The sequence below is a fragment of the Falco rusticolus genome, chromosome 9 (genome assembly GCF_015220075.1).
Source record: "Falco rusticolus isolate bFalRus1 chromosome 9, bFalRus1.pri, whole genome shotgun sequence".
NCBI classification, from domain to species: domain Eukaryota; kingdom Metazoa; phylum Chordata; class Aves; order Falconiformes; family Falconidae; genus Falco; species Falco rusticolus.
In genome coordinates, this window is record NC_051195.1 from 40,739,468 (window position 1) to 40,765,019 (window position 25,552).

Here is a 25,552-nt window from a genome sequence, read left to right on the forward strand (position 1 = left end):
GCTCCGCCTCGTGCCCCAGTGCACGGAGCGCTGCTGCGTGCCGGGGCGGGAAGGCCCGGGGCGGGCTGTGGACATCCGTGGGGCAGGGGGCAGCCCCGCGGGCGGGAAGCACCCGCCGCAGGTGAGCGAAGAGCCGCCCGCCCCGCGCGCTCACCACAGGCCTTACCCCGGCGCCGGCCGCCCTGCGTGACGCGCGCGCGCCGAGCTCCCCCATTGGCTGGCGGCGCGGCGGGCGCGCGGCGCGCCGTGAGGGCGGGGCCGGGGCGCAGGTGCGGCGCGCGGCGGGGGATGGCGGGGCCCAACGGGGAGCCCCACGTGCCGCCGGGGGCGCCGGCCGCAGCGACGACGGGGACGGGGACGCCTTCGGGGAGGAAGGTGCGTGGGGAGCCGCGGCGCTGTGACCCCCCCCGGCGCTGTGCCGCCCCCGGCAGGGCGGGCCGCTGGCGCGGGTGGCCGGGCCCGGGCGTTCCCGGGGCGCTGGGGCCGGGGCTGCCGCCGTCGGGCGGGCGCGGGCCGTGTGTTCGCCTTCTCCTGTGAGGAGCTGCTCGTGTGCGCTGCTGGCAGCGGGACAGGGCGGGTGCTGAGGTGCGGGAGCGGCGGGGCGGGCCTGGGAGCAGCGGTCACCGCGCGGGGGGAGGAACCGGGCGGGGCCGCTTCGGGCCCGTCTGCGGTGCCGAGGTGCCACGTCCCTGCCGGTGCTCTGCCCGCTGCCTGCTTCCCCATGGGGGATGCGGGACGGCGGCCGGGCTGCGGCGTGTAGTGCTGGTCACCTCTCGGACTGTGCACTGTGCCCGCTGGACGGTGCCATTACACCGTTTCCCAAAACACCATCCCACTGGACAGTGCCGTTACACCGTTTCCCAAAGCACCATCCCGATGGACAGTGCCGTTACACCATTTCCCAAAGCACCATCCCACTGAACGGTGCTGTTACACCGTTTCCCAAAGCGCCATCCCGCTGCCAGGTGTGGGCGCACAAGGGGATCTCACAGTCCCGGCTGCTGCGGGTCAGACACATCAGGAGCATCATTTCTGCCCTGAAACCAACCAAGAACATGAAACCTGCCAAGAGCGTTCACTGCTCTGCATCGCCTCCGTGATTTGCCTTTCAAGCTTTTCCAAGAGCCGAGACACACATCGGATGTGACGGAGAAAGTCACTCAACCTGATCTACATCAAGGCTCTACATTAAGTTGTTCTGTTTGTGTTTAGCGGGGCTTTGTGCTGCAGCTCTTTCCTGGTCCAGGAGCTGAAGCTGTGACACCGCCTTGAGCTTACATAGGAAACCAGACTTTTGGCAACATTCTCGTAAGAATGCAGAGGAGTAAACAATGCTGTTGCCATACTCCTGGTCAGCGTTTTGGTTAGGGGTGAGGTTATGTTTCCAGAACAATACACCAAACTTGCAACTAACAGAAGGCAAAACGATAAAATGTTTTTACAGCTTATTTTAAAATGGTTACATTTTTTTCACTTCCCAAAGCTGCACAACTTACATAGCTTTTGCTTGAGCTGCAGACACCGAGAACAATTAGTTCCTGGTGTGATTACAGACTGCTTGCCAAGGTGATGGACATCACTTGGCAGAAGTAGTTACCGTATCTGCTTGGGCTCTGCTCACCATTTCATTGGAACACGCTTCATCAAATACTGGGTTGAAGTAGAGAGCTCTAACTCATGGACATTCTCACATACCTCGAAACAGGCTTTGAAAAATACTAACAATTGGCACCTTTTTGGAAATAATGTGGTTGCGGGATTGTTTTTTAATGTAAGGACATCAGCAGTGCTCTTGCTTCTAATGCCACCTCTGCATCTACCTGCAAGGCCTAACATTATATATGCAAGCTTAAATGCAACATGTGCAATTCTCCAAAGAACTGAAGGCTGCAACGCTGCTGTGAATGGCTCCAAAGTAGTATAAGAAAAGGAGGACCTTTGTTTTCTTATAATGAAAGTTCTCCTTAGTTGTTAATAATGCAAATGACTACAGTATTTAAATATTCATAGTTCTAAAGCTGCTGGTAATGGCAGCGCCCGGGGTGGGCTGTGCTGGGCACCAGGGCACCTGCCTACACGAGTGTCAAGGGGGCAGCCGGCGGGCGGAGTTGGGCTTGCGAGGCTGGGGCACTGCAGCATGGCTCGACCCTCATCCCAGAGCACATCCCCGTCCTCGCTTTCGCTGTGTCCTCCCTTCGCTTAGAGCAGCGCTGCAGCTGGGCGCTGCCTGTGCCACCCTTGGCTCCAGCGCTTCCCCGGCTTCGTGGAGGAGCCGGCCCCAGCCAGTGGGGGGTGGGCTCGCCCCACCCGCGGAGGCATCCCTCCCTGTCCTGCAGCCCACCATCCTCACGTGTTGGCCCACGGGTCACAGCTCGATGAGTGCCTCCCTGTGCTCGCTCAGCCCGCACAGCTTCAGAAGGGAACGCAGGGCTGGCTCTGCCTGGGCTCTCCAGTTAACACCCCAGCGTTCCCAAGTAACTTGTCAGCAGAGGTTTATCTTGGCTGTTTTTTCAGTTCTTTTTTGTTGTTATTCTTTAGGATTGTGTGAATATTGGGGCCAATCCAAAAGCAAGTGTTTCATTGCAGTAGCACAACCATCTTCATGTCATTCACAGTACTAATACGCATTGCTGTGAACTGCTGTTGTACTGAGGCCAACACTTCTGCACTTGAAACAAATGCTGTAAGAAACTGGACCTAGGGAGCCAACTGTCAGCATTGTACTGAACGAGTCTGGTTTTAATCTGAAGTACCCAAAGCCTTAGTGGTGCGTGAAAATCCTGTGGTTGAACTTGATGCCCCACACTTACCTCCCTTTGGAAACAATGGTGCCACTACCAGCACCTTGGGGCTCATCCCTGCGCCTGCCACAGCAACGGCTGTGCTGCTTTGGCAGTCTGACCCCAGCCAGGCCCTCGTGAAGCGCATGCCAGCCTGGGAGCCTTACACAAGTAACTCACAGAACACAAACACTGCGGCACGCAGCCAAAGTGCCTGCACGATCAGGTAAGGTGATCCCTAAGGCAGCTAAAAAGGCTGCTTTGTCCTTGGGATTTATTTGGTATTGTTGCAAATTGCTGCATGCTAGTGCTCAGCCTGCGGTCAGCTGTTTACATATGAGACCAGAGGCTGTCGGATACACCAGCAGCGGGGTTTGGGCCGCTTGTTGCCAGTCCTGCAGCTTCCTTGGTCTCGTTTGATCGGGCAACACCACACAGGCAGGACTGAGTTGCATTTTACTTCACCCACCCAGCGGCAGGCAGGCAAGGCACAGCCAGAACACCGTGGGCGTATTTTGCAGGAGCTCTCGCTGCCGTCACTGACTGCAGTGACAATGTACTTACGTTGTTCAGTCTCTCATAGTCTCTCATTTCCCTTCCTTTTAGAGTATGCAGCCATAAACTCCATGCTGGACCAGATCAACTCCTGCTTGGATCACCTGGAGGAAAAGAATGATTATCTACATGCCTGCTTGAAAGAACTGCTGGAGTCCAACCGCCAGACCCGTCTGGAGTTCCAGCAGCAGAGCGAGCAGCAGAATACAGAAGCTGATGTGCAGGGATCACAGCCTCCTGCCTAGTGTCTGGCCACAAACTTTCCATTGGTATTGCTAAGGGGACATTTACTGGTCACCAATGTAGCATAAAACTTGAGTAGAAGAGGTACCTTGTGCCTATTACTTGTTCCTTCCTGTGGTGGTTGTGTCCTGCCGTTCACCTCCACGTTCTGTTTTTCTTTAGCTGTGTGATCGGTGCAGGGCACACAGGTGGGGGTAGGAGAGCCGATTCTTTCTGCTCCCCTAACACAAGCCTGGCACTGACACTTGGTTAACACTGTTTGTAGGAGACCTGATGCAATGCAGGTAGTTTGCAGGCAGGTCCTCTTCACAAAGAGGAAAAATTCTCTCAGCGTTTTTGTTAAATCCAAGCAAGGAGTGTCATGCTCTAAGCCCTTCCCTCACAGAGCGCAGTAGGCAGGGGCTGTCCTGTCTCCAGGCTTGCCCCCAGATGTGACTCTGGTGACAGACTTGGAGAGGGAAACCCTAGGCCAAGCTCCTGCCTTGAAACTACAGCTTCTCCGTCATTTGCGTTACCTGCTATGTACATAGTATTGGCAGATGGCCCCAGATGCCTGGATGCTTCTGTCCCCTTCCGAGCATATAAGACGAGCTGCGAGGGTGATGTTTCTGACAGTTCTAAGTAGGAGCTGCCCGACTCCTCGAGCTGCTGTTAAGGGCTTGGGCGTTCGAGCGAGGCAGAGCTGCCTGGTGAGCATTAACTGTCCGGAGCAGAGGGATGGGGCTGCGAGCAGGGTCCTCTGTACATTTTGACAAGACCATGCAGGAGTGTTCTAAGTCTGAAACTGTGATCTTGTCAGGATGGCCTGGCACCACCACAGTGAAGCAAGTCTTACTGTTCTATCGAGTTAAAGAAATTATTTATAAGAAATCTGTTTTATTAAAATCAGTTTGAATGAAACAGAATTTGTTCCTGAGGGTCTCCACTATGAGAACAGAATGTATTAAGCCTTGTAGTATTAACAAAGGACCCAAGATGCATTCTTGCCTAGCTTGTCTTACACAGTGTGCATCTTTGAAAGGAAACTCTTCTGAGTAGCAGAATTGGGCGCACAGTCTCCCAAGAGATTAACTTTTCCTCTGCCTGGGAAGGAAATGAGAGGAACCACAAAGAATTCTTAGTGAAAAGTAAGTCTGCATCCACCTACTTCACGAGCTTTGTCACCTGTGTAAATCACATTACCTTTCAGGTTCAACAATCCAAGCCTCAGTCTTCCCACATAATTGCTGTATCCCAAATGTACGAGTAATAACTGACACCATCCTGTATTAGACACGCTAAAGCCAGGCTTATTTTATTCTTAAAATAAAAACAGCAGTAAAGTTGAAGGTTTTTGCTCTATTAAAAGACTCAGAAAATAAACATTTCCAGCAAATATCGTATGTAAAGGGCTCTCCCTTTAAGGCCACTCTATCTGGGTTTGCGCCTAGTAGAGCGTCTGCACCCAGCAGAGGTAAGACTGGCTGTCTCACCTTTGGCGAGGGAGGAGGGCTCTGCTGCTGCCTCCTGGCCTGCGTTGGCTGCCTCGTTCTGTCCTGAACCCCCTCCGCTCCCCGGATCCTGGCAATCTTCTGTGTCTTCACTTTGCTCGGCTGCGTCAGCTTCCTCCTTGCACACAGCATGTCCCAGCAACTCCTTTGCGGTGCGGTTCTCTTCGGGGAGCGGGCAGTCGGCACTAGCGGCAGTGGACTTGCTCTCTTCCTGTAGATTTTCTTCTTCTACCACTGCGATTCCACACACATCATCAGTCATGCTGCCGAGGCTTTTGCCCTCTGCTGCAGAGGGGGCTAGCTCACCCCTGCCCTCCGGAGACCTCAGAGCTTGCTTTTGCAGGGCTGACAGCTCTGTACCCTCCTTGTCTATCCCACGATCATCATTCATCTTGCTGGTATCTGCTGCTGTAGCAGGAGGCTGTTTCGGATCATCCAGCAATTGGGAGCTGGAGCCCTGGGAATGCAAAGGAGCCTCGGGGTAGGCAGCTGTGGCATGATGCCTCGCTGCCTTGTATCTCTGCAAATGCAAACAAAACAACGTGAGAGAAAGCCCAGCTCAGCTACTGTTACTGCAGCAAGCAGCAGCTGGTCCAGAAAAACCTGTACAAAAACAGTGGTGAGTGGCAGCTAGAATCTGCAGGGGCATGACTTGTCTCGGCAGCTCTCCTGGCCTGGGGGCTGAGGCTTTCAGGCAGAGAAGGGTCGGCTCCTGTGAGGAAAAGTGGCGATATTAAACACTGAAGTCCCTCTTGCATTACTTAATGCTGAGCGACTGCATGGCAGATCTGTGGCTCCCACTACAAAAATCATGTTTTGCCAACTGTTAGTCTCAGTCAGACTCAGGACTCTGTAGGTGTAACGGCACAAGTGCAGCTCTTGCTTCAGCTACTGCCAGGACATAACTCTGCACAGGTACCCTGGATACCTGAGATGAGGCACTGCCCTCAGCTACAGAGGTGTGATTTAATGTTTATCAGATAAAGCAAGACTTAAGTTGAAAGCTTAAGATTTTTTCACTCTGTTGATACAACCTGTGAAACAGTGAAACTGTTGACAGCAACACTAAGATACCAAGAATATCTTCCTGTTACAAGGTACGAAGTTCTCTACAGAATAAAGGTAAGCATATCATCAATAAAATGACTCATTTGCACTCACTATCACGATGAGCCAGCAGAGGTCCGTAAAGAGATTGAAATGGCTACTAGCCATTTTCAAGACTGAATTCCATAAAAACAGCAACTCTGTACAGCTACCTAACATGCAGCAGGAATCTGATCTTCAAGCCGCAGACAGAGCGTGAGCTAAAGGCGTAAAACAAAGCTCCTTTTCCACAGCAGCTCCCTCCACAACCAACTGACCTTCACCTTTCTGCCAAGGTCCCTTGCACTGGCACTAGTGTTAGACCTGACAATTTAAGGAAACTACTTTGAGCGCACTGGCTTTCACCGCTGCCTTAAGCAGTGCTACCATAGTCTGCAGTGTGGAATTACAGCACATCAGACAGGCAGCTTTACATTGTAATTCAGTTTATCATTGCAGGCTTGTTTCTTCTCTGTCCTCAAAGAGTAGGATGTGCAGAATACCATAACGCATTGGGACTACATCGGTCGAGTCACAATGTTGCACCCGAACTAAAGCAGGTACAAGCACGCCAATTTGTTTTCAGTGATGCTGTACCTGCCTCACCAGCAGCCCTCTGCTGAGCTACTCTGATGAGAGTACCCCAGAAACTGGCAGTGATTTAACTCAGACGGTGACAACCTCAAGGCACCGAGGCAGCCAAGAATAACAGCTACCTGCCTGCAGATTTGACATTGGACTCTTGTCATAAATAATCCCTCCGACATCCGTTTGAAGAGCGTTTGATTTCAGCTCTAAGTGGGCCAAAACAGAGGCATATGCACTGCTGCTGCAGTTTCACCCTAAGCTAATCTAAAATAAGCTGGGAAAACTGCAAGGCCGATTCCTTCATTCCTGAAATGACTAAGTGCAGGAGTGGGAGAGGATGAGCAACCATGAAGGAACAGCTGCGGTCTTCTGCTACTTGCAGTTCCAAATCCACTGCTCTAAGCGCTGGCTTCTGCAGCACCCCACCCCTTGCTGGAGGCAGTTGACTGGGAATAGGTAACCTGTCTGAAGACTAGAAGGAAAACACAAAGTTTTGGGGGGTTGGGGTGGTGGTGGTGTTTTTTTCTTAAATGCTAACAAAAGCTGTTAGGGAAGCACAGCAGCATTTGTCAGAGCAGGTTTTGGGTGCAGGCAGAGGACAAAGTCAGTGTGGGAGCCTCCCTCCTTGCCAGGGTCAGGGAATACCGCTCTCCTGCACAGGCAGGGCCCCAGCAGTGGTCACAGGAGAAGGCAGAGACAGTGCAAGCCCTGTGTGCCCACCACAAGGTACTGATCCAGGCCCCTCACCCCCTGGCAAGTCAACAAGGACAGAATGATGGAGGCAGATTCCAGGCCAGCCCAGTAGGAAAAGCTTCTAGATACAAAAGCAGCAAGGGGCAGTACGGCTTCTTGAGGTGGAGCCAGAAAAGCAAAGGGACAGTTGGCAGAGCTTTGTGCTAAGGAGTTTCTAGGAAAAGGCAGCAGACAGACAGACTGACTGACTTGCTGTTGCAGGCTGACCCTGGGGACCAAATGGACTCTCACTGACTTTTAGCTTCCATCACACAGTCTGTAATGTTAAATTTCCAGATTTCTAAGGCATCTGATTTCACCAGGCCCCTTCGTGGATGAATCACACCCAGAATTTTGGCTAAAAGAGCTGCTCCTGCAGTATCGCATGAAAAGATGCGCATGAACCAGCTTTCTTTACAAGGAACAGCCTCTGTCTCTTATTCTTTCCCCATCTCGACCCACCTGTGATCTAACAGAGAAAAGGCCTAGACTGAACAATGTACTCCACAGGTTCAGCAAACAGAGCAGACACTCTGAGGAAGATTTCCAGCCAGAAATGGGCAACAAGATGACAGCAGCAGTAGCTAGGAAGCAGGACTGGTTTTAGATCTACAGGGGTTGATGTGAGACAAACACAGAGCACACCAGGAGAAAGCTATGGCACAATGGACACCAAGGATGATGGAAATGAAGACAAGACAGCTAACGTGGTGGATTTGCTGAAGAGACACGCACAGGGGTAACAAATGCCAGGCCATGCAATCGCCAAAGGGTCTAACCTGAAAGTTCTCAAAATGCATCAGGGACTTGCAGTGTGCGAGCCGGGCAGCAGAGTCGCTATGGTAGAATTTGTGACACAGCCTGCAGAGGTAACCTGCGACGGGGACCAGAAAATCCAGGCCTGCGAAACGGGAGGGGAAGGGAAATCACAGATCACATTGAATGGAACTCAAATCATGAAAGCATGTTAAAAGGGCGGGGGCAGTGTGAGGAGAAAAGTGGAAAGCTTTGCTTCTGTTAATCAAGGATTTGCAAGATGACTTGCTGAATATCTCATCTTACCATGGAATGGCTGTGTAGTTGATATTCAGAGAGAAATCTGGCTGCCAGAGCAAAGAAACTACACAGAGCATTGGGGGGGGGGGGAAGGAAAAAAGAATACAATGGAAAACTACAGAGAACATGTGATCTAATGTAATGGGATCAAACCAAGCAGAAGACAGCAGGCGCGCAAGAGGAACACGCAGAGAACATTCACAGCATGAATCATTATTCCATCTGCCACACGATAGTGGAAGGTTACAGCGATATGGAAGATTGGTGTAAACAGAGCTCTCCTTGGGCACAAAACAGCCTCTGCAGAGCTGCCCTCCTCACAACGCGAGCGGCCGTTGAGAGGTTTGAAGTCAGAATCACTTACAGGGTGGGGACCAGAGACAGCCATCTGGAGGCAACACTGCCCACCAGTCCAGCACCATGTCTGAGTAACCGCTAGGTAGAGCGTGGGGGTTCTCAAGCAGAGCAAACATGCACAGTTTGGGCTCTAGCAGTGAGTTCGATACTGTCGTTGCTGCGCAGTATCTCTATACAAGCTGCATTTCTGTTGGAAAGCATTCCAATCAATATGCTTTCAGGCTCCATCTTTCCAGAGCATCCCTCATTTGCTGCCTACTTACTTCAGTATTCCTGCCCTGCTTGTTCCATTTCCTACCTTAGTAAGGTATCTGGCTCTCATCCTTTCTTCTTCAAAGCAAAAGGCAGCTGACAAACATCAATCACATCCTTATGTTTTATCACACAGTAATAAAGCAACATTTGGCTCTTTCTCCAGGCAGCAGTGACCTGTACCATTCCAATGCAGATGCTGGAGCACCACGGCCCAAGAAGCCATTATAGCAGTAGGTAGAGACCATCCTCTCTTTCAGATACAGCATGTGGCCAGAAAAGGCCCTGTGTTTAAGCCTTTGTGCTTAACTCTGCTTGCTTACCATAGGCCGTGTCTGGACAATACTTCTCACTTCCTTCGTAATCCTCCAAAGACACTTCCTTCAGCCCAGTCTGGAAACCAAAAAAAACATTAGTGCCTACTGTATCTATGCCAAATCCCTTCCTGGGCTCTCACATTTTTCTGGTAAGCTTGGGAGCAAACCGGAGGATTCACATACCAGAGACAGAGTTGCACAGCATCTGGTTAAGGCCAGATACAAAACCCAATGTCAGCAGGCCACTTGATTACAAGGGTTAAAAACACCCCTTGCACTCCAAGCCTGATGTAGCTGAGCCATGTACCTCCTTCTTGGTAACTGCTCTCTACTGGGAAGACATTTATCAAGATAAAACTCCACACACAGGTCTTCTATGAGACCAAGCTACTGCTGGGCTAGTCAAAGAGACTGTATCAATGTTGTTACCAGAAATTCTTTCCCTTGAAAAAACGTTGCTTATGCTCCTCAGCAACAAGGTAATGTCTGAAGACACCAACAGGAGCTGTACAGCACAGCAGAAACACCTTTCTGCATCCCACACGTAATGCCCGATTCTCTTTTGCATCATCCCGTGCTCTGGAAGAGCCCCAGAGCCCTCCCGCTGCAGGGTACAATGCTGACTGGACTCCCGAAACCCTGAGCTCAAGCAGCCAAGACCAACCAGGCACAGGAACCCACAGCAGATTCTCAGAAAAGTCATTCCATCTCCTTTTGCATGGCATACCTGCTTGGTAGCAGAATCCTCATTCTCTGTCAGCACTACATCAAGGTCTTCCTCCTCACCAGCTCCTCCCTCCTCTTCCTCCTCTTCATCATCATCATCTTCAAAACAGCCAACAGCATCCACTGTGATCAACTCCTCCGAATCCTCTGGGCTGCCCAACTCCTTCTCTCCTAGCCTCACCTGTCAGGTACAAAAAAGAAAGATCAGATCAACTTGGCGCTCTTCATTTAACCAAGAAGACCCCAGACTCTGAACAGACTGCTTTTGATGAGTAGAAGGGACTGCACAAGAGGCACAAAGCTATCTCGCTTCTAGACCCATCTAACTCCTTGTACCTTTTTCACTCAATTTCCTTAGGCTCTAACAACTCAAGTCCAGCAAAAGATGAAAATTAAAAGAGGGCTGGAAGAACTGCATGTCTTCCTTTCACCCATGCAATAGTCAGGGAGGCAGAAAGTTAACTTGCTCCACAGTGCAGCTGCTTCCAGTCCTGTGCAGCTCTCCACTCAGGCCATATTACCTCTTTGGCTTTCTGTTTGTGCTCAGGGGACTTCATATGCTCCACGAACTTGCGAGGTGTCTTGAAATGGCGGCTGCAGACAGTGCAGAAAGGACGAAGCGCACGTTTGGCCAGCTAAGGAAAAAGGGACAATTCAGTAAGTCACAAGAGGCACCATTCTGGAGGAAGGCAGACAAATCTTGAGTGAAACAAAGTCACAGTCCTGTATCTAAAACAGGGAGACTGCAGAGTCATCTTTTCAGCAGAATGGACTCCCTAGCTCTTACCCACCAAAAATACGGAAAATATGCAGAGCAAAACAAACGTGGCTTATAAAAGGTGTTCTGGCACTTCTCCCCTAGGAGCCAATAAATATGATGGCCTGCCTGAATTTTAGCTTGAAAGTTTACAGGCTGCCCACCAACTCCTCCATTCAATTGATTAGGTGAGTATGACAGGCCATATTTATTGAGAAAAGTCAAGAATTATAAACTAGAGGTGTTTCAGGCCGTACCGACACAGCACAACAACTGGAAGCTCCAACGCCAGTGTTCAGAGGCAGGAGGTAGCATGGCAGTGCCCTTAGGCAGTGAGGATGTTACTGGCAGAACTTTATGTGCATCTCTCCACTCCAATCACTTTTCCTTTGCTGCTTGGGGAACAGGAGATGCTAGACACTTCCACTCAATCCCCACAAAAGATCAGTGCAAAGGTGAAATCCATGCTACGGTTGTTACCTTGTGTTCTTGGGTCCTGCGATGTTTGATTAGATCCCCTGTGAAGTGTATCTGACAAGTATTACACCATCGCTGCTGGGTCTCTCTGAAGTGACAACGGATATATCTGTTAAGTCACAACTTTTTACAGTCTCCATGGAATACTGCAGTTTGCAATCTGTTCTTGGCATTGTTTTCCCCAGCATTCCTATCGTTACAGGCTCAGGTTTATCTTCTCCCCTTCCCGGTCACTTATATAGGTTGCTTTAGCTCACGCTAACAGAAAGGCACCAGTTAAAACAAGCCTCCGACCTGATCTACTACTGCATTAAAAAAAATATATGGTACATCAAAGTCAATAGTGGTATCCTTTAGCAGGAAGAAAGTTGCCCGAAAAAGATTAAGACTCCTGAAACCAGAAAGAGATTTAGTACCTTACCTAGAACAAAGGGGCACCCTGGTGCAGTGAGGAATTTAGAACCCATGTAGGTCCACATTCAGACTGAGTTTTCTGGCGCAGACCAGCACTTACCCATCTTTTTCTGCAGGCACCTTCTGCTCCTTCACCATGGGCAGTAGTGAAACAAAACAAACATTGCTCATGTGCTGGATCTCCCCAAGTCGCTGCTGGTGCTGAATTCCAGCCATGTGGGATTGGAAATTCTGAGAGAGGTTAGGAGAAAAATTGTTTAAATGTATTCAAAATACAGAAAGTAATAGGTATAAGCTATGCTTTCCGTTCTCTCGGCTGCTGTTTAACAATGAAATGGTATAACAGCTTAGGAGCATGGCTGCCTGTGCATCCACCCACATTCAATTCCTAGCAGGTTGCTTGCCAGCCCTTCAGGAGAAGTTTATTTTATCTGCCTGCCTGCCATCATTTATCTTCCTTGTTCCTGAAGCATGAGCCCTTGTGTCCTGGTTTCAGCAAGTCTCCTGCTGCACGTCCCCACGGCAGCTGGCCATCTAACTCACTTCTGACCACCCACATCCCAGTCAGACCTGTGGATTTCTACCTGCTGGCTGCAGCAGTTGGTCTTGCAGATGTAACAGTAGAATTTAAGGACCGATTCAGGGTTGGGATCAGCTGTGCCCACCTCGCAGGTCCAGTGCCCTGGTTTCAGAGCTGTTGTACTGATAGCTCTGCTCTCGCTGCTCTGCTGGATAGTCACTTTCAGTGAACCTCCAGAACTCAACACCTGCTGAAAGAAGGAGTCAAGATTAAGTCCTCTCTCTCAGTAGAAGACACTAAAAAATTACACCTGCTTTTTATGTGACCTAAGCTCTCTACCCCTCCAGAAAATGCATTTAAGCTTGAAACCACAGAAGGCTGATCAGAAAGACTCATACACGGCTCCTTCTCCCAACACTGCTAAATCGGCGATCCCTGTGTCACAGCACCAGGCCAGTGAGTACAGATGGTCATTTCTACAGCCTCTGTAGGCACTGTATGATCCAGTCTCTGGAGACTGGAACAACAAACTGCGTTGGTAAGGGACACAATCAGCTCATGTCTCTCCACTGCAGACCTAAAGGCAACTCAGCACCATGTCTGATGGGGTAAGGAACTTGTACACATAGGCAGGATGATATATTTGCTCACATCAACAAATGCCTCCAATTATGGAAGGCGATCAAGTCTGATTTGCACCATGGGTTGAATCTTTGCTTACAGATTTACACAGCCTAAGGTCCTGGTTTAACATCTAGCATGTGGGCAAGTTATTTCATGCAGAAGACTCTCAGGTTGCTGGCTTCACCTGTGTCTCAGTTTTCCAAGCTGCCTTTCAAAAGCACAGACTACTACCTGCTCACACCTGCTGTGATGCAAGTCCCACTGCAGCTACATCTTTACCACCATCACCTGAATTTTTTTACACCTGCTCTTCAGCAACATAAAAAGATATATTTGCCCATGGCCCTCAACACATGCATTTTTCAGCAGCTCTTTCAATTCAACTTTCCGTTTTTCCAGATGAATACTAAAATCTTAATGAACCCTAGAATCCACGAACAGCCAGCAGTAGGTAAGGCACAGGCTAGCAGAGGTACAAAAGCAGCAAGTCAGAGCAGACTGTGCACTAATTGCAGACATAGTATGCCTTATTGCCAGGGACAACAGCTTACAGCAGGAGACAGAGCTCCAGACGTGGGTACCATCTGGTTCCCAGTGGCAACGGGCTTCTCTGGGATGGAGGAGGAGGTTCTATGCTCTGCACCACCCCTGCACAGTGCAGTGTCTACTCACCTCAGGAGCCTTTGGTTCCTCAGAGAATTTCCTCTCTTTAGAGAGATCTTCAGCTGTGTACTCCTTTGCAACGCTTGTACCTAGGAAGAAAAGAGTCCTTTTAGCGGTGTTAAATCAGCAGAGCAATGGAAGAAAAAACAAAGCAGCACTTGAATGAAGTCAGGGAGCTTTCCTCACAGTGATATTGGCCATAAGCCCAGTTCACAAACCTTTCTCCAAAGAAATCTTTATTACAGAGGGAAATTTCCCGTCATTTGCATTTGGGAGGCAACAGGTTTTAAGGGACTATATTTGGATTTGGTTACCAGACTTTCTCCTTTCCCCATTCTGTATGGCTGGGGGAAGGATGTTTCTGACAAGACCCACGGGACCCACAGACGCTGATCTACAGGTGCAGTTCCAGCAAGGAGTGCCCTAAAAGAGCAAATCACAGGGCCCAGCAACTCACCATCAGCTTGAACATGGGCGCTTGACTCTCCTGCTTCCTTGCTGCCTGTGGCATCCTCTAATGCAGCCTCCTCAGTCTCACTTTAGGAATATCAAGCAAATGAGGTTATTTGCCATGTTACAGACAAAGAGATTCAGAAGACACACCAAGGCACAGGCTAGAGTCTAAGCTGCCACACTCTCCATTAAACCCCCAATTCAATATGCTACTGGAAGTGGTACTTCAGGCAACGATTCAGCAGAAATACATAAAACAAAATGAAGAGTGGGCATGGGCATTCTACAACAGATACAGAAACAGCAGCCAAATAGTCTGGACAAGAAGGTTGCAACTGATTTTGTGGATCACTGCCCTCTTCTGCAAGATGCCTGCAGGTAAGTAAGTTCATACAGGAAATTTTCTTGGTAAGAGCTCTGAGAGCTCACTCCTGTCTTGATCAGTCACCTGCGGGGAGACTGCAATACCCAGAAAGTACCCCAGGCTGCTCCGTGCATGAGGGAACAGAGACCTGTCAGAACTGCAAGGGTTCTCAGTGGTGTCTTACAGGGATTTCATTGTAACTGCCTGCTCTATTCCTATCAGTCCTGTTTCGTTCCAGAGTCTGCTTGTGCAGAACTGTACAAGACGCAGATCAAAAGGACTTTGCTTTACTTGGTACTGGAGGAAAAAAAGATCTCAAGGGGACTGCTGAGAATGAACAGTTGACTTTCAGAGGGCACAAAGTGTACTTTACAATATCTTTCTCCATCCCCCATTTTCCCATCAGGGCTAACATTTTTCACCATGGCTTGAACATCTTCTCTCTCAGGACGTCACAATATCCCACCCGCTGGTGTCCTTCTGCTAACAGGGAGCAGCACATTCTGCACAACCAGGAACGCAGACTGTACAGGTACTGCATCCAGTGACCCAAACACACACGTACTGCAGAACTTATCAGATTGATAAGTGATAATGTAACTGGGTTACACGGCTATAAATATGCAGCAGGGTTTGGGCAGTGCAAACACGAAGAAAACAAGAGCGTCTGGCATTAACATTATTTGTCAAGTGCTGCCAGCAGACTCAATGCTATACCACACACAGATGGTGACAGCACTCCAGGGCAAGGGTTTGCAGTCTAAACTGCAAATCTAAGGAGCAATCTAGGGGAGCGAAAGCCATCACAATCATGATCTAAGGAAGAAACAGATACTTGTCAGGCCATGCTAGAAGTGGGTGTTCAAAGAGGATTTGAAGATGATAAGTGCTTTCTGCACTGGAATGAGGATGTTGTTCCAGGTACACAGATGGTACATAGCAGAAAAGGCAGAAGTGGGAAAAACCTGAAATAAAGAAGGAGGCTGGTATTCCTGGCCAAAGGGAAATGCAACAGTGAAACACAAAATAAAAGTTTGTGACAGGCATGGGGGCAACGCCCTTCTCATCTGTGAAGGGCAATATGAGAACAGTAATTTTTTTTCAGAGATCCATCATCTGTTCATTGGAAGTAAACAGAAACACTTCAAAAAAAGAAAAAAAAAAGCTCAGGAATGATCTATTCTGAGTAAATACCAGCCATAATATATGCATCAAATCTGGCAGTCCCTAACTACTGCCTAGGAAAGGATTTTCCTAATAGCAGGCTTGTTGCAGTGAGCTCTGTCATTCTCCAGGCTTGATATTTTTTTCCAGTGTATGTAACAGGACTTTGATTAATACCCTACTAAATATTAATGTAATTAAAATTAAATTAGCTTTGGCAAACAGATTACAAAGCATACGCTGAAATGCATTCAGCTTTGCATTAATTGAATTTATTCACTTTCTTGCTAATCAAGAGTCCATAATTCACGACGGTCCCTGCTCACATAATATTTATCACTCTTTAATGTTTTACATGATCAAGGTAGCATCTGAACATCAAAGTAATACTGGAACATTGTCCCTAAAGCTAGCCATTAATCTCTAATCTACAGATGGGAAGCAGAGAGGTGAAGAAACTTGTCCAAAACCACACGGTGAATTGTTAGCAGGGAAGATAAGAGGGCCCAGGAGTCCTGACTCATAGTCATTAACATATGTCGGAGAATTCTCAAATCGATGCCTCCAGAAATCTGTATTCACTCCCTCCTCCTCTCCCTCCGCACCAGCGAGGAGCCAGCTCCGGGGGCACCGCGGGCGCAGCCGACCCGGGATGGGCGGCCCTCCGCCCCGCTAGGTGGCGGTGCAGCCCCGGCAGAGGGCCCAGGCGGCCGGCCCCGCCCGAGCAGGGCTGCCCCGGGCCGCCCCGACCCACCGGCCGGCGGTGCTGGCTGCACAGGCTTCGCAGCAGGGGCACCGCGCTCGCTCCATGCTAGGGCGTACCGGTTCCCTTCCCCTTCTCATGCCGCAGAATCAATGACCCTCTCCTACACCTGCTGTAACCTTACAGAATCCAAGGCTTTTCCTCTCCGCTGATACGTGGCTGCTCATTTCCCTTTTTGACATTTAGGGAAGAAAATTAGATGAATACATCAGAATAGAAAAGAACCTCCCTGTGGCTTACAAGAATCCTGGCAGGAGAACACATGAGCAAACTCCATTTTCTCGTGCTTTTCCATGAGCCGCATCTCTTTATTTTTCATTCCCATAGTTGGATCACCCATAGCAGAGACCCTCTAACACCCTGGATCTCAGCAAGCATCGTGAGACTTTCTGAATTGTCCATGAGCATCTGAAATACCTCCTACATGCTAGGCATCAGGCCAGTACAGTACATCCCTAATTATTAAAAAATACAATTAGACAATAATTCTAAGCACAGTAACTATTTCAATACCCTGTTCAATAAATACCTCTTCAGTCTTTTTGCAGCAGGCTCAGTGTTCAACACAGATTCTGTTGGAGTTCTTGGTTCTGCAGGAACACAGAAGGAGATCTCCTTAGCGAAGCAGACCATGCCACCTTGAGCATGTTCCCTAACCGAATGGCCAATGCCAACAAAGCTCTGTTAGAGCAAATAATGCTATACGTTTGCTTATTCTGAATGTGAGAATTGTAGTGATAAGGTTAGATAACAACCTAAGAGATTTTAGCTTTATTGCAGATGTTACTGTGTAAGGTGTCATCCAGAACGGAATCTACATTTATGTCTACTAAGTGGGTCTCCATGCTATACCTAGGTGACAAGAGCCCAGATCATAGGAACATTAGTATAAGCCAAGGTGGCATATCTGTCTGACAGCAGTCACTTAACCACGTAATTTTCACCACTGCATATACACTGGCCACAACCTTGTCACATGCCTGCATTTTTAGACTAGGCACTCTTCAGTCAGAAATAACATTCCCACATCTGTATTGCATCCCACACTGTAAAGGATGCAGCGCCAGCAGCTTCTGCTCTGAGGAGTGGAATACCAGTACTCTTTCAACTCATCTTTTCATTAGCATGTTGATTGCAACTGGTTCTGCTTTGTTTGTTTGACTCCATGAGTTGTTGAGTTCAGCACAAGTAAGGCAATGTGGAAGCTTTCATTTCAAACCAGTTTCCTTCCCCCCACCCCCCGCCCCAGCTTACACGGGGCTCACTGTCAAAGTGACTTCTGAGAGACTTCCATGCAAGACATATGGAGCTAGCTTGTAAGAACCAAAAATACTCAGGTAAAAAGGATGTATGAAGCACATAGCTGAGGACTATCACAGGCAGTTTAAGCATTTACAATGAGAAATATAGATGATTAAGACTAAAGTAATCTCCAATCTTTGCTGCAGGAATAGCCAAGAGAAGTTTATAATGTCTAGAAGCATTTGTTCCATGGCAGGCTTCCCCCTTACCTGTGGATGGCAAGGAATTGTTCTGCTCTGACCCTGCTTGCATTCCCTCTGGGATTTCCATTTTCTCATCACCTTGTGCCTGAGATGAAGAACCAGGATCTAGTTCCCGCTTCCTGTCAGGGACCCTCTGGAAGTCCTGCAAGGGGCAGAGAGTCACTGCCAGCGCTTGGTCTGTCCTCAAACCCAACACACCACCCAAAACACCAGCGTTTTACTGTGGGGCAGGAACAGGAATTCCAGCACAGAGTAAAGGAAAGGAATAGGCAGTTTATGTTGGGCTGCCTTGCTTCAGGCAAGTTCATTCCACAGGCAGCCCGTGATGTTTCTCCAGTGCTTTCAAGTAGCAGCTGTAGGAGACCCAGCTGCTTGCGGAGAGTAGGGTTGCTTTAGAGGGACTCTGGCAAGAGGTGAATGGGCAGGGAAAAAGAATAGACAAAAATAATCCCTGTTCCTTTTGACTCTGGAGAAAAAACAGTCCAACAGTGGAAGTCTGCCTTATCCACTATGTCTTTTTGACAGAATGGGACCAAATATGCAAAAGCTAATCTAGGAGGAAGTACGTACTGGTCAATTAACCCAAGAACCACTTCCAGGACATAAAAGAGGTCTTAATGGTGGAAAGTGAGAAAGTTTTTTACAAAACACCCTGTAGATTTTACAAAATCCACATGAACAAATATCATGACCCTAAAAAAAAGGGGAAATGGCCCAAAGGCAGAGTGACACATCCATAGTAGGACCAAGTCCTTTGGGAACAACAAACTGTTTTGGAAGGCTAATGGGGCAGAACTCTGGCCTCTGTGAAGAGCAAAGCACTCAGTTAGGATTTCTTCTATTTTAATTACTTTGAAGCTGGTACTTCTAAATGTTCCTTTTATATCTTAGGTTTAAACAGTTCTGCTATGAGGAATTCTCTCTCTCTGGCAAGAAATGACAAGAAACCTTTGCATTATAAATGTAAATATGGACCACTAGAACCTTAGGGATGGACTTATTTCTGCATTTCTGTGTCAGCAGCATGGTGCAAAACCGTTTTCGTTGTAAGGCACTCTCCCTTCTGTTTTGCTCTCCATCTATGATAAGTCAACTGCTGCAAGTGCAAAAGGAGCACAAAGCTCCCAACAGTTGGAAACAAGCAGCCCACCTTGCGAAAAGTCCGGTTCTGCCGCTGGAAGGGAAGGCCTGGGAAGCCCAGCCGAGTTGGCTTCAAGGAGACCCCAACAGGTGGTGGCCCTAGGAGGGAATGTCTTGTAGCCTGAGGGAAAAACTGCTGCAGTGCTGGCGCTGTCATGTTAAATCCACGTAGGTTTCCTGTAAATGCAAACACACAGCGTATCACCACCCTGCACTGTGCAAAGGAGAAAGAAAAATCTTCCACCTGTAAAGGGCTCCTCCGTGCACAACCCTGTCCTTTACTGGGCATTGTACGGGTGCTCTATGCTTTACCCTCTCTTCAGCACCCACAGAACAATTTGATGTGATAGCAACTATTACTATGTATCAGGCTATTTAATTATAATTGTCACTGCAGGCTAAGATCATTAGAGCAATTAGTTGATCTGAGCACAGTAGTGCTTGTGTCTGCAACAAACAAGGTCTCGATTTACAAAAATTCGCTGTGAAAAAGGAAAATTCATCCTACATCTGTGCAGCTGGCAGCCCGCACCATGGTATGGGTGCTGTTTAACACAAGCCAGCAACAGCATTTCATTTAAAACAACACTGGACTTCTCAAACAAAAGATTCCGCAGTCCTCTGCCACTTGGTTGTCATGCAAGCTCAACATGTCAACCTAAACCCTGACACATGAGACTCTGCCATTTCCAATTATAATGCTCTGCTTTCTGAACAGCTCTTTCCAGCATCCACAAACTATTAACTGAGTCTCAACGATTTCTTACAATGGTAGTCCTTGCTATCCCCACTTCACGGGGGAGGGAATGGAAGTGCCCAGATGCCTCAGCTATACCCTCAGAAACTGTCTGCCACTCTGGGAACATGGACTTACACTGCACCTTTTTTATCTGCCACTTGAATTAGCACATACTCTGGGCTTTTTAGCAGCTGTCAAAACAGGGCAGTGAAGAATGGAGACAGGCACCCAAAATCTGAAAAACTGAGCTACGCTGTTTAAAGCCAGCAACACCATAGGAAATACTCCTCCATGTTTGTCTTCAACAGTAATCTAATCCCTTATTACTTACCATAAATAATCTCTTACTGTAGAGAGATATTGCTATATTGAAAAACTGTAAGGCAAGAAACCATCTTCTGCTCTCAGTTTAGTGCCTTTAAAGAACCACAAATCCATTTCAACTTGAAGTATTTATCTCTTCCTATTCCCATTGCTGAAGCCACATACAGTCAATTAATTATTTATGCTGATGTTTCCCAGGTACAGAAATACTACAGCATCAGATATTCTTACATGTAACCCAAAACTGAATGACAAAAAAATTCAGATCCCTAAGAAGGGCCGCACTGGACACTGCAACCATATTACATGTTACCTGTGGCTAGGTGGTGTAGATTATTGGAAGAAAAGTCACAACTCAATTCAGCATGTAGAGATGAAAAGAAGAGGAACAATGCTAAGACAAAGCGCATGTAGGAGCATTCATTAACATACCTTATCCTGCTCTCGCATCTAATTTGCCCCAGGTCCTTGGCATACTATTCAAATGTGACTTCTCAATAAGAGGTTTTGCTTTAGGGAAAAGGTCAGCCCATGCTAACACCAAACGTATCTGAGTGTGGCTGACTGAAATGGAATCAGACCTTTTTTCTTGACACAAATATATATACCAATCTTCGGAGCATGGCTTGTCCTTTTTCACTGCCACTTTCCCTACAACCTGAGAGAGATCTGTAGAGAGCCACTGGAGTCACTAGAGAGCCCTCTCATTAAACGGGCAAGAGAGAACAAAAGGAGAGTTAGCAACATGCAGAATAAATCTATTGTCTTCACATCTGGGCATGATTCACAGGCAAGATAAAAATCGCAGGCATTAATCTAAACTAGACACTTTAAAACTATCCCAGGTACTGATTTTCTCTGTTGAAAAGAGCTGTCAGGTTAAGACATGCGCAACAATAAAGACACAGATGTACTCCTAATATCTTTACCTTTGCAATGGTATTATTAAGGCAGCTTCATAAATTTGTTTTGAAAACATCACATCTGGCAAAAAAAAAATCCACTTGTGGGAAAACAGTGACGGAAGAACACTGGTATTATCTGCCACACAAATGACAGCCATTTCAGGGAATCGAAATTTCACAAGACAATTGAAACCCAAACCATTTTCCACCACAATATACTTCATTTGTTTGTATTGCACTAAGTTTGGACAAAGACAAGCACCTACTGCAAACACTGTTAGCGTGTATTTAACAGGCAATGAAAGAAATTGTTTTAACCTTCCAACCAATGGGGGGGGGGAGAAAAAAAAAGTATTTTATCTAAATATATTGATGAAAAAATACTCTCTCTGCCAAGTCTAAGAGGGAAGGCACATATTTAGTATCCAACCTGATACCTTCACCTTCTAGTGCTGCTCCCGGTTGTGAGCAGTTGGGCATATGGGATTTTCAACAACAACTGAAGCACCTCTGTAATGTGGGCTATGGTCAAATTTGAAGCGGGGGGGGGGAGACATGACAAACAGAACTGCCAAATACAAGGACTGCAATGGTTCAGCAAGGAGTAGCCATACTATGTTTCAGTCCATGAAGGATGATTAAATAACTCCAATAAGTACGCGTCTCCCATAACGACAGTACCTTGCATCTGCTGCATGAGTAAGGCCCGCTGAAGCATGGGATTGGCATTGAGCAGCGATGGTTGATTTGTTGCCCGTAAGCTCAGCATCTGTTGCTGTTGCGGTGGTGGCAAACCCCTGGAAAAGAAGGCATTAATCATAAGAACTCAATAAAAATTGTACCCTTCAATGCCAGGCACAAGTATATATAGCATATATATACAATTCCAGGCACAAGTGTGTGTGTGCATATATATATACACACAGAGAATAACAAGTATAAAACAGAGGAGCAAAGAACATCTGAAATGCTGATATATGTGCATGAAAAGATACCATGCACTGGCACTGTATCCTCTTTCTTCCACTCTCCTGGAATTTCCAAAGCTGACAGATTATCTATCAAGGAATTTGAGGTCAGAGAGAACTCCTTAGCACCAAGCCCACATAAAGCCTCTCAAGCAGCATAAAAAAAGCCCAGAAGCTGACTGCAGTTCTACAGACTCATGCAGCCCTTGTCAGTAGAAACGAGCGATCTAGATCAGCAGCTACATTTGACACAACAACAAAAAAGTAAGTTCTAAAAAACGGGGAGTTTTCTCAGGAGCTTAAAGCAGATTTTCCCAAAATCGACGCCTCCCACACGGAGCCAGACAGGTCACAACTCTAAATGGTGCCCCCTAACTGCCAAGAACTGGATGGAAAAATAAAGCACGGCCTTCATATTTCACACACGAGGAGGAAGGAGCGAGCGGAGAACTCTCCACTTGTAAGGAGGGTGGAGCAGACATGAGAGAAAAGTCTGAAGAAACTGGCAGGAGCTTCTTCAGGCGATGGCAAGGTCAGGCCCACCTCTAAGCACAACTGCTGACACAGCCAAACCCGCCAGGGCTGTGAAGAGGTAAACGCGGAGCAAAATATTCATGCTGACAAAAAAACCCCAATGCTCTTAACAGAATTTACAGCAGCTCATCTTCATGTTTGCTGCTCTAGATTGTTCCAGTCTCGGCACTGAGATATTTATACCAGAAAAAGCATACTTTTAAAGGTGTCACACGCATCCCTGCTATCCAGCAGTCAGCCCCATACCGGCATCTTAAGGGCAGCTTTGTTTCTAGCGTAAGACATGTAATAATGGCAGAAAGATTCAGAGGCTGGTATTTCTAGGAGAACAGAGAGATTCACCACATTTACCCCAGAGACACATGCCTTATAAAGTAATTATTGTAATTTATTAAATAACGAATTAGCTTCCTCCTTAAATTCACATCCCATCGCTTTGAATTTGCAGAGCATAAGGCCTGAAAGGTAACCGTAACTGCAGACAAGCGCATCACCCCAGAGAACCGCTGTCAGCCCCAAAACCGCAGCCCACGGGGGCCGGCGGCCGCTGCCCGAGCAGCCGCTGTGCCCGGCGCATTTCGACAGGAGCCCTCCCCGCTCGCCGGTTTGTTCCCGGCAGACGCCACCTGCCAGCCCCCAGCCCCCGGCCCGGCCCGCGCGGGGCGCGCCGCTAGCCCACCCGGGCAGGAGACCCGGCCGGGAAGACAATAAATAAACGGCCTCAGCTCAGTAACGAGAGAACGAGGGTGCGTGTCCCCGCGGGGCGGCTCGGCCAGGTGCGTTCGCCCGTTTCTGCAGGGGGAGGCGGCCGCAGGGCCCCCGGCCGGGCGCCCCCCTGCAGCGCGCTGTGCCGCCCCGCGCCGGCCCCCGTCCGCGGGCATTGCCCCCCGCACGCCGCCTCCCCGCCGCCCCCCGGGCCTCCGGCCCCCCGGCTCGGCCCCGGGCGCGCCCCCGCCTGCCTCGGTCGCCCTCCCCGCCGGGGAAGGGGCAGGCCGGCGGCCAGCCCCGCCGCGGCTCCCACGGGGCGAGGCGGGAGGCGGAGGGGAGCGGTCCCCTGGGACAGGCCCGAGATCCCCGGCCTCGCGTAGCGGCGCTTACCGGCCTCCCTGCTGCGCCGCGGGGTGGTGGTGGTGCTGCTGCTGCTGCTGAAGGAGGTGCTGGAGCTGCAGCAGCTGCTGCTGGAACTGCTGCTGGTTGAACATGTCTGGGGAGCCCCGAGCGGGGGGAGCCTGAGACAAAACACGGGAGGGCGAGGGAGGCACCGGCTGCGGGGCTGGCGCGTCTCAGCCCTGCAGCCATTGAGCAGGGGAGCCGCCGCCGCTGCCGCCCATTCATTCACTGAGCCGATCCCCCCCTGCCGCCGCCTCCTCCTTCCCCCCGGGGTCATCGCAAGCGGCAGCCTGGGGAGGAGGTTCCCAAACCCCACCTCCCCAAACCCGCTCCCCCCGCCGCCACCCGCCCGCGCCCCCGCTCCCCGCCCCGCCGGACCCACGGCGGTCACCGCTCCCCGCCAGCCGCCTCCATCTTCCCGCCGGGGACAATGCCCGCCTGCCGGGCCCCGCGCCCCGGAGCCGCCGCTCGGGTACCCCCGGCCCGCATCCCACGCGGGGCCGCGGAGCGAGGTCCCCGCTCCCCCGGGAGGGAACGGGCGCCATCTGTCCGGGGCTGGCAGGGGGCATGGAGTAAGCGGCTGCGGAGGGGGAGCAGATGGCATCCAGCAGCGTGGGGCTCTGCTCTTTGTGGGTTTGTTGTTTTTTTCAAAGAGTCCCGGGAATCTCGGGTACCATCTCGCCGCGGAGATGGAGACAGCCCCGCACAGCCCCTGGCTGCTCGCTGCGGTCGCCACTTGGCGAGCTTGCCCCGGGAACCCGGGAGAAAACACATGGACTTTGCAGGGTTGCTCTGGGCTGTAAGCTGCGTTGATTTCTAGCAGGTCCTTTTTTTTTGGGGGGGGGGGGGCGGGGGGCTGCTGCAAAACCTTCCCTGCAGCTCCTGTTTTCTAAGTATTAACTTTAAGGGTGTTCAGCACACACAGCCTCTGTATGAAAATATATAGTGACCGACACTTCATCTTACACAAAACCTAGCAAGGGTAAAGATGTGTTTATGCTCTTTGCCATTCCAGAGACCCCGTCCTGAAATAATTTACTTTATAGTCTTATTATTCACACCAGTAAAGACTACTTGATTCATTGAAGGCCTCGGAATTGATTTTTAGCTGAACGTATTGTAAGCCAAATGCTGTTGCTGGTGATACACAGTTAGCATGCATAATTTTCAATGCAGGCAGCATCATGTGTTGATTTTTCCTTTGGGCCTTTTTATACTTTCCCGATTTTACAATAATCAATTCAGAGGTGACCATCCACCCATATTAATCAATGGCTGGCCACGTTAATGCCCAGGGTCCTTTATCCAGTCCCAGCTGTCTGCACACAGAGAAAATGTTCTCCTGTTAAGCATGAAAGCTGAAGTATCATCCCAGCAAATACATACATGGAGCAGAAAAACATACATGGAGTCTTTTTCAAATCATTTTGCGTAACTGATCCTCTGCTCCTGTAATTGTACTATTACAGCAGCTACTGGCCTGGCTAGTTTGCAGGGGTGGGGAAGAGGGTTAGTATTATGATCCTACAAATGTCTGACTAGTCAGTATGTTAGCCAGACATGCAATTCTGGTTGTATAAATAAATGTAAATCTGAAATTGATGTGTTCTGGTCTTAATTCTACAACTAAAGTTCTTTATGTATGCTTTGTATGTAACATTTGGAAATCTACAGGAAATCTACAAAGCACCATGTCAGTGAGATGGGGGAGCAGCTAAGTCTACAGGTATTTTTACTGTTGGATGTTATATTCTAACATAGCCTAAAGGCTCCCCTCAAAGATTAGGCTTCCTTCTGAGATCCTATATACAAATCATTAAATCAACAGCCTTAATGAGTTTATGAATAAACCTACAATTCAATGCACAGATACACTACTGCATCAAGCACAAATCTGGACATGGGTTTAGTCCTGTGCATGCACAGCACAAGACAGAATTAGGGCT

The 25,552-nt window shown here is 49.0% G+C and overlaps 2 protein-coding genes across 7 annotated transcripts; one reads left to right on the forward strand and one right to left on the reverse strand.

The window, feature by feature from the left end:
• The first annotated feature begins 288 nt into the window (after positions 1 to 288).
• On the forward strand, positions 289 to 4,906 carry C9H9orf16 (chromosome 9 C9orf16 homolog). The gene is given in 3 exon segments (XM_037401249.1): positions 289 to 316; positions 319 to 375; positions 3,387 to 4,906. Coding segments are annotated over 3 exon segments (279 nt in total). The 3' UTR covers positions 3,581 to 4,906.
• On the reverse strand, positions 4,847 to 24,225 carry CIZ1 (CDKN1A interacting zinc finger protein 1). Of its 6 annotated transcripts, none has more exons than XM_037401122.1 (16): positions 23,989 to 24,225; positions 23,595 to 23,725; positions 21,676 to 21,791; positions 19,037 to 19,203; positions 17,893 to 18,028; positions 16,911 to 16,971; positions 14,095 to 14,174; positions 13,647 to 13,726; positions 12,415 to 12,597; positions 11,931 to 12,061; positions 11,420 to 11,504; positions 10,704 to 10,817; positions 10,184 to 10,363; positions 9,463 to 9,532; positions 8,254 to 8,375; positions 4,847 to 5,588 (listed from the first exon to the last, which is right to left on the reverse strand). In XM_037401122.1, exons 1-16 carry the CDS (start codon positions 24,208 to 24,210, stop codon positions 4,989 to 4,991), a joined length of 2,478 nt encoding a protein of 825 aa, XP_037257019.1. In that variant the 5' UTR covers positions 24,211 to 24,225; the 3' UTR covers positions 4,847 to 4,988. The 6 variants fall into 6 exon arrangements, with proteins under 6 accessions (XP_037257019.1, XP_037257020.1, XP_037257018.1 ...); XM_037401123.1 differs by having other exon boundaries at positions 4,847 to 5,525; positions 12,415 to 12,600; XM_037401121.1 differs by having other exon boundaries at positions 12,415 to 12,600.
• Positions 24,226 to 25,552: the final 1,327 nt, after the last annotated feature.

What these genes read in the sequence shown, in the direction of transcription:
- CIZ1 (XM_037401121.1), bottom strand. Translation starts at nt 24,210, where the DNA reads ATGCCATCTGCTCCCCCTCCGCAGCCGCTTACTCCATGCCCCCTGCCA. An exon ending in ACTCATGCAGCAGATGCAAG is followed by an intron (nt 19,204 to 21,675) that starts GTACTGTCGTTA and finishes TTGCATTTACAG; the next exon opens with GAAACCTACGTGGATTTAAC. An exon ending in GCTGCAAAAAGACTGAAGAG is followed by an intron (nt 14,175 to 16,910) that starts GTATTTATTGAA and finishes ATATTCCTAAAG; the next exon opens with TGAGACTGAGGAGGCTGCAT.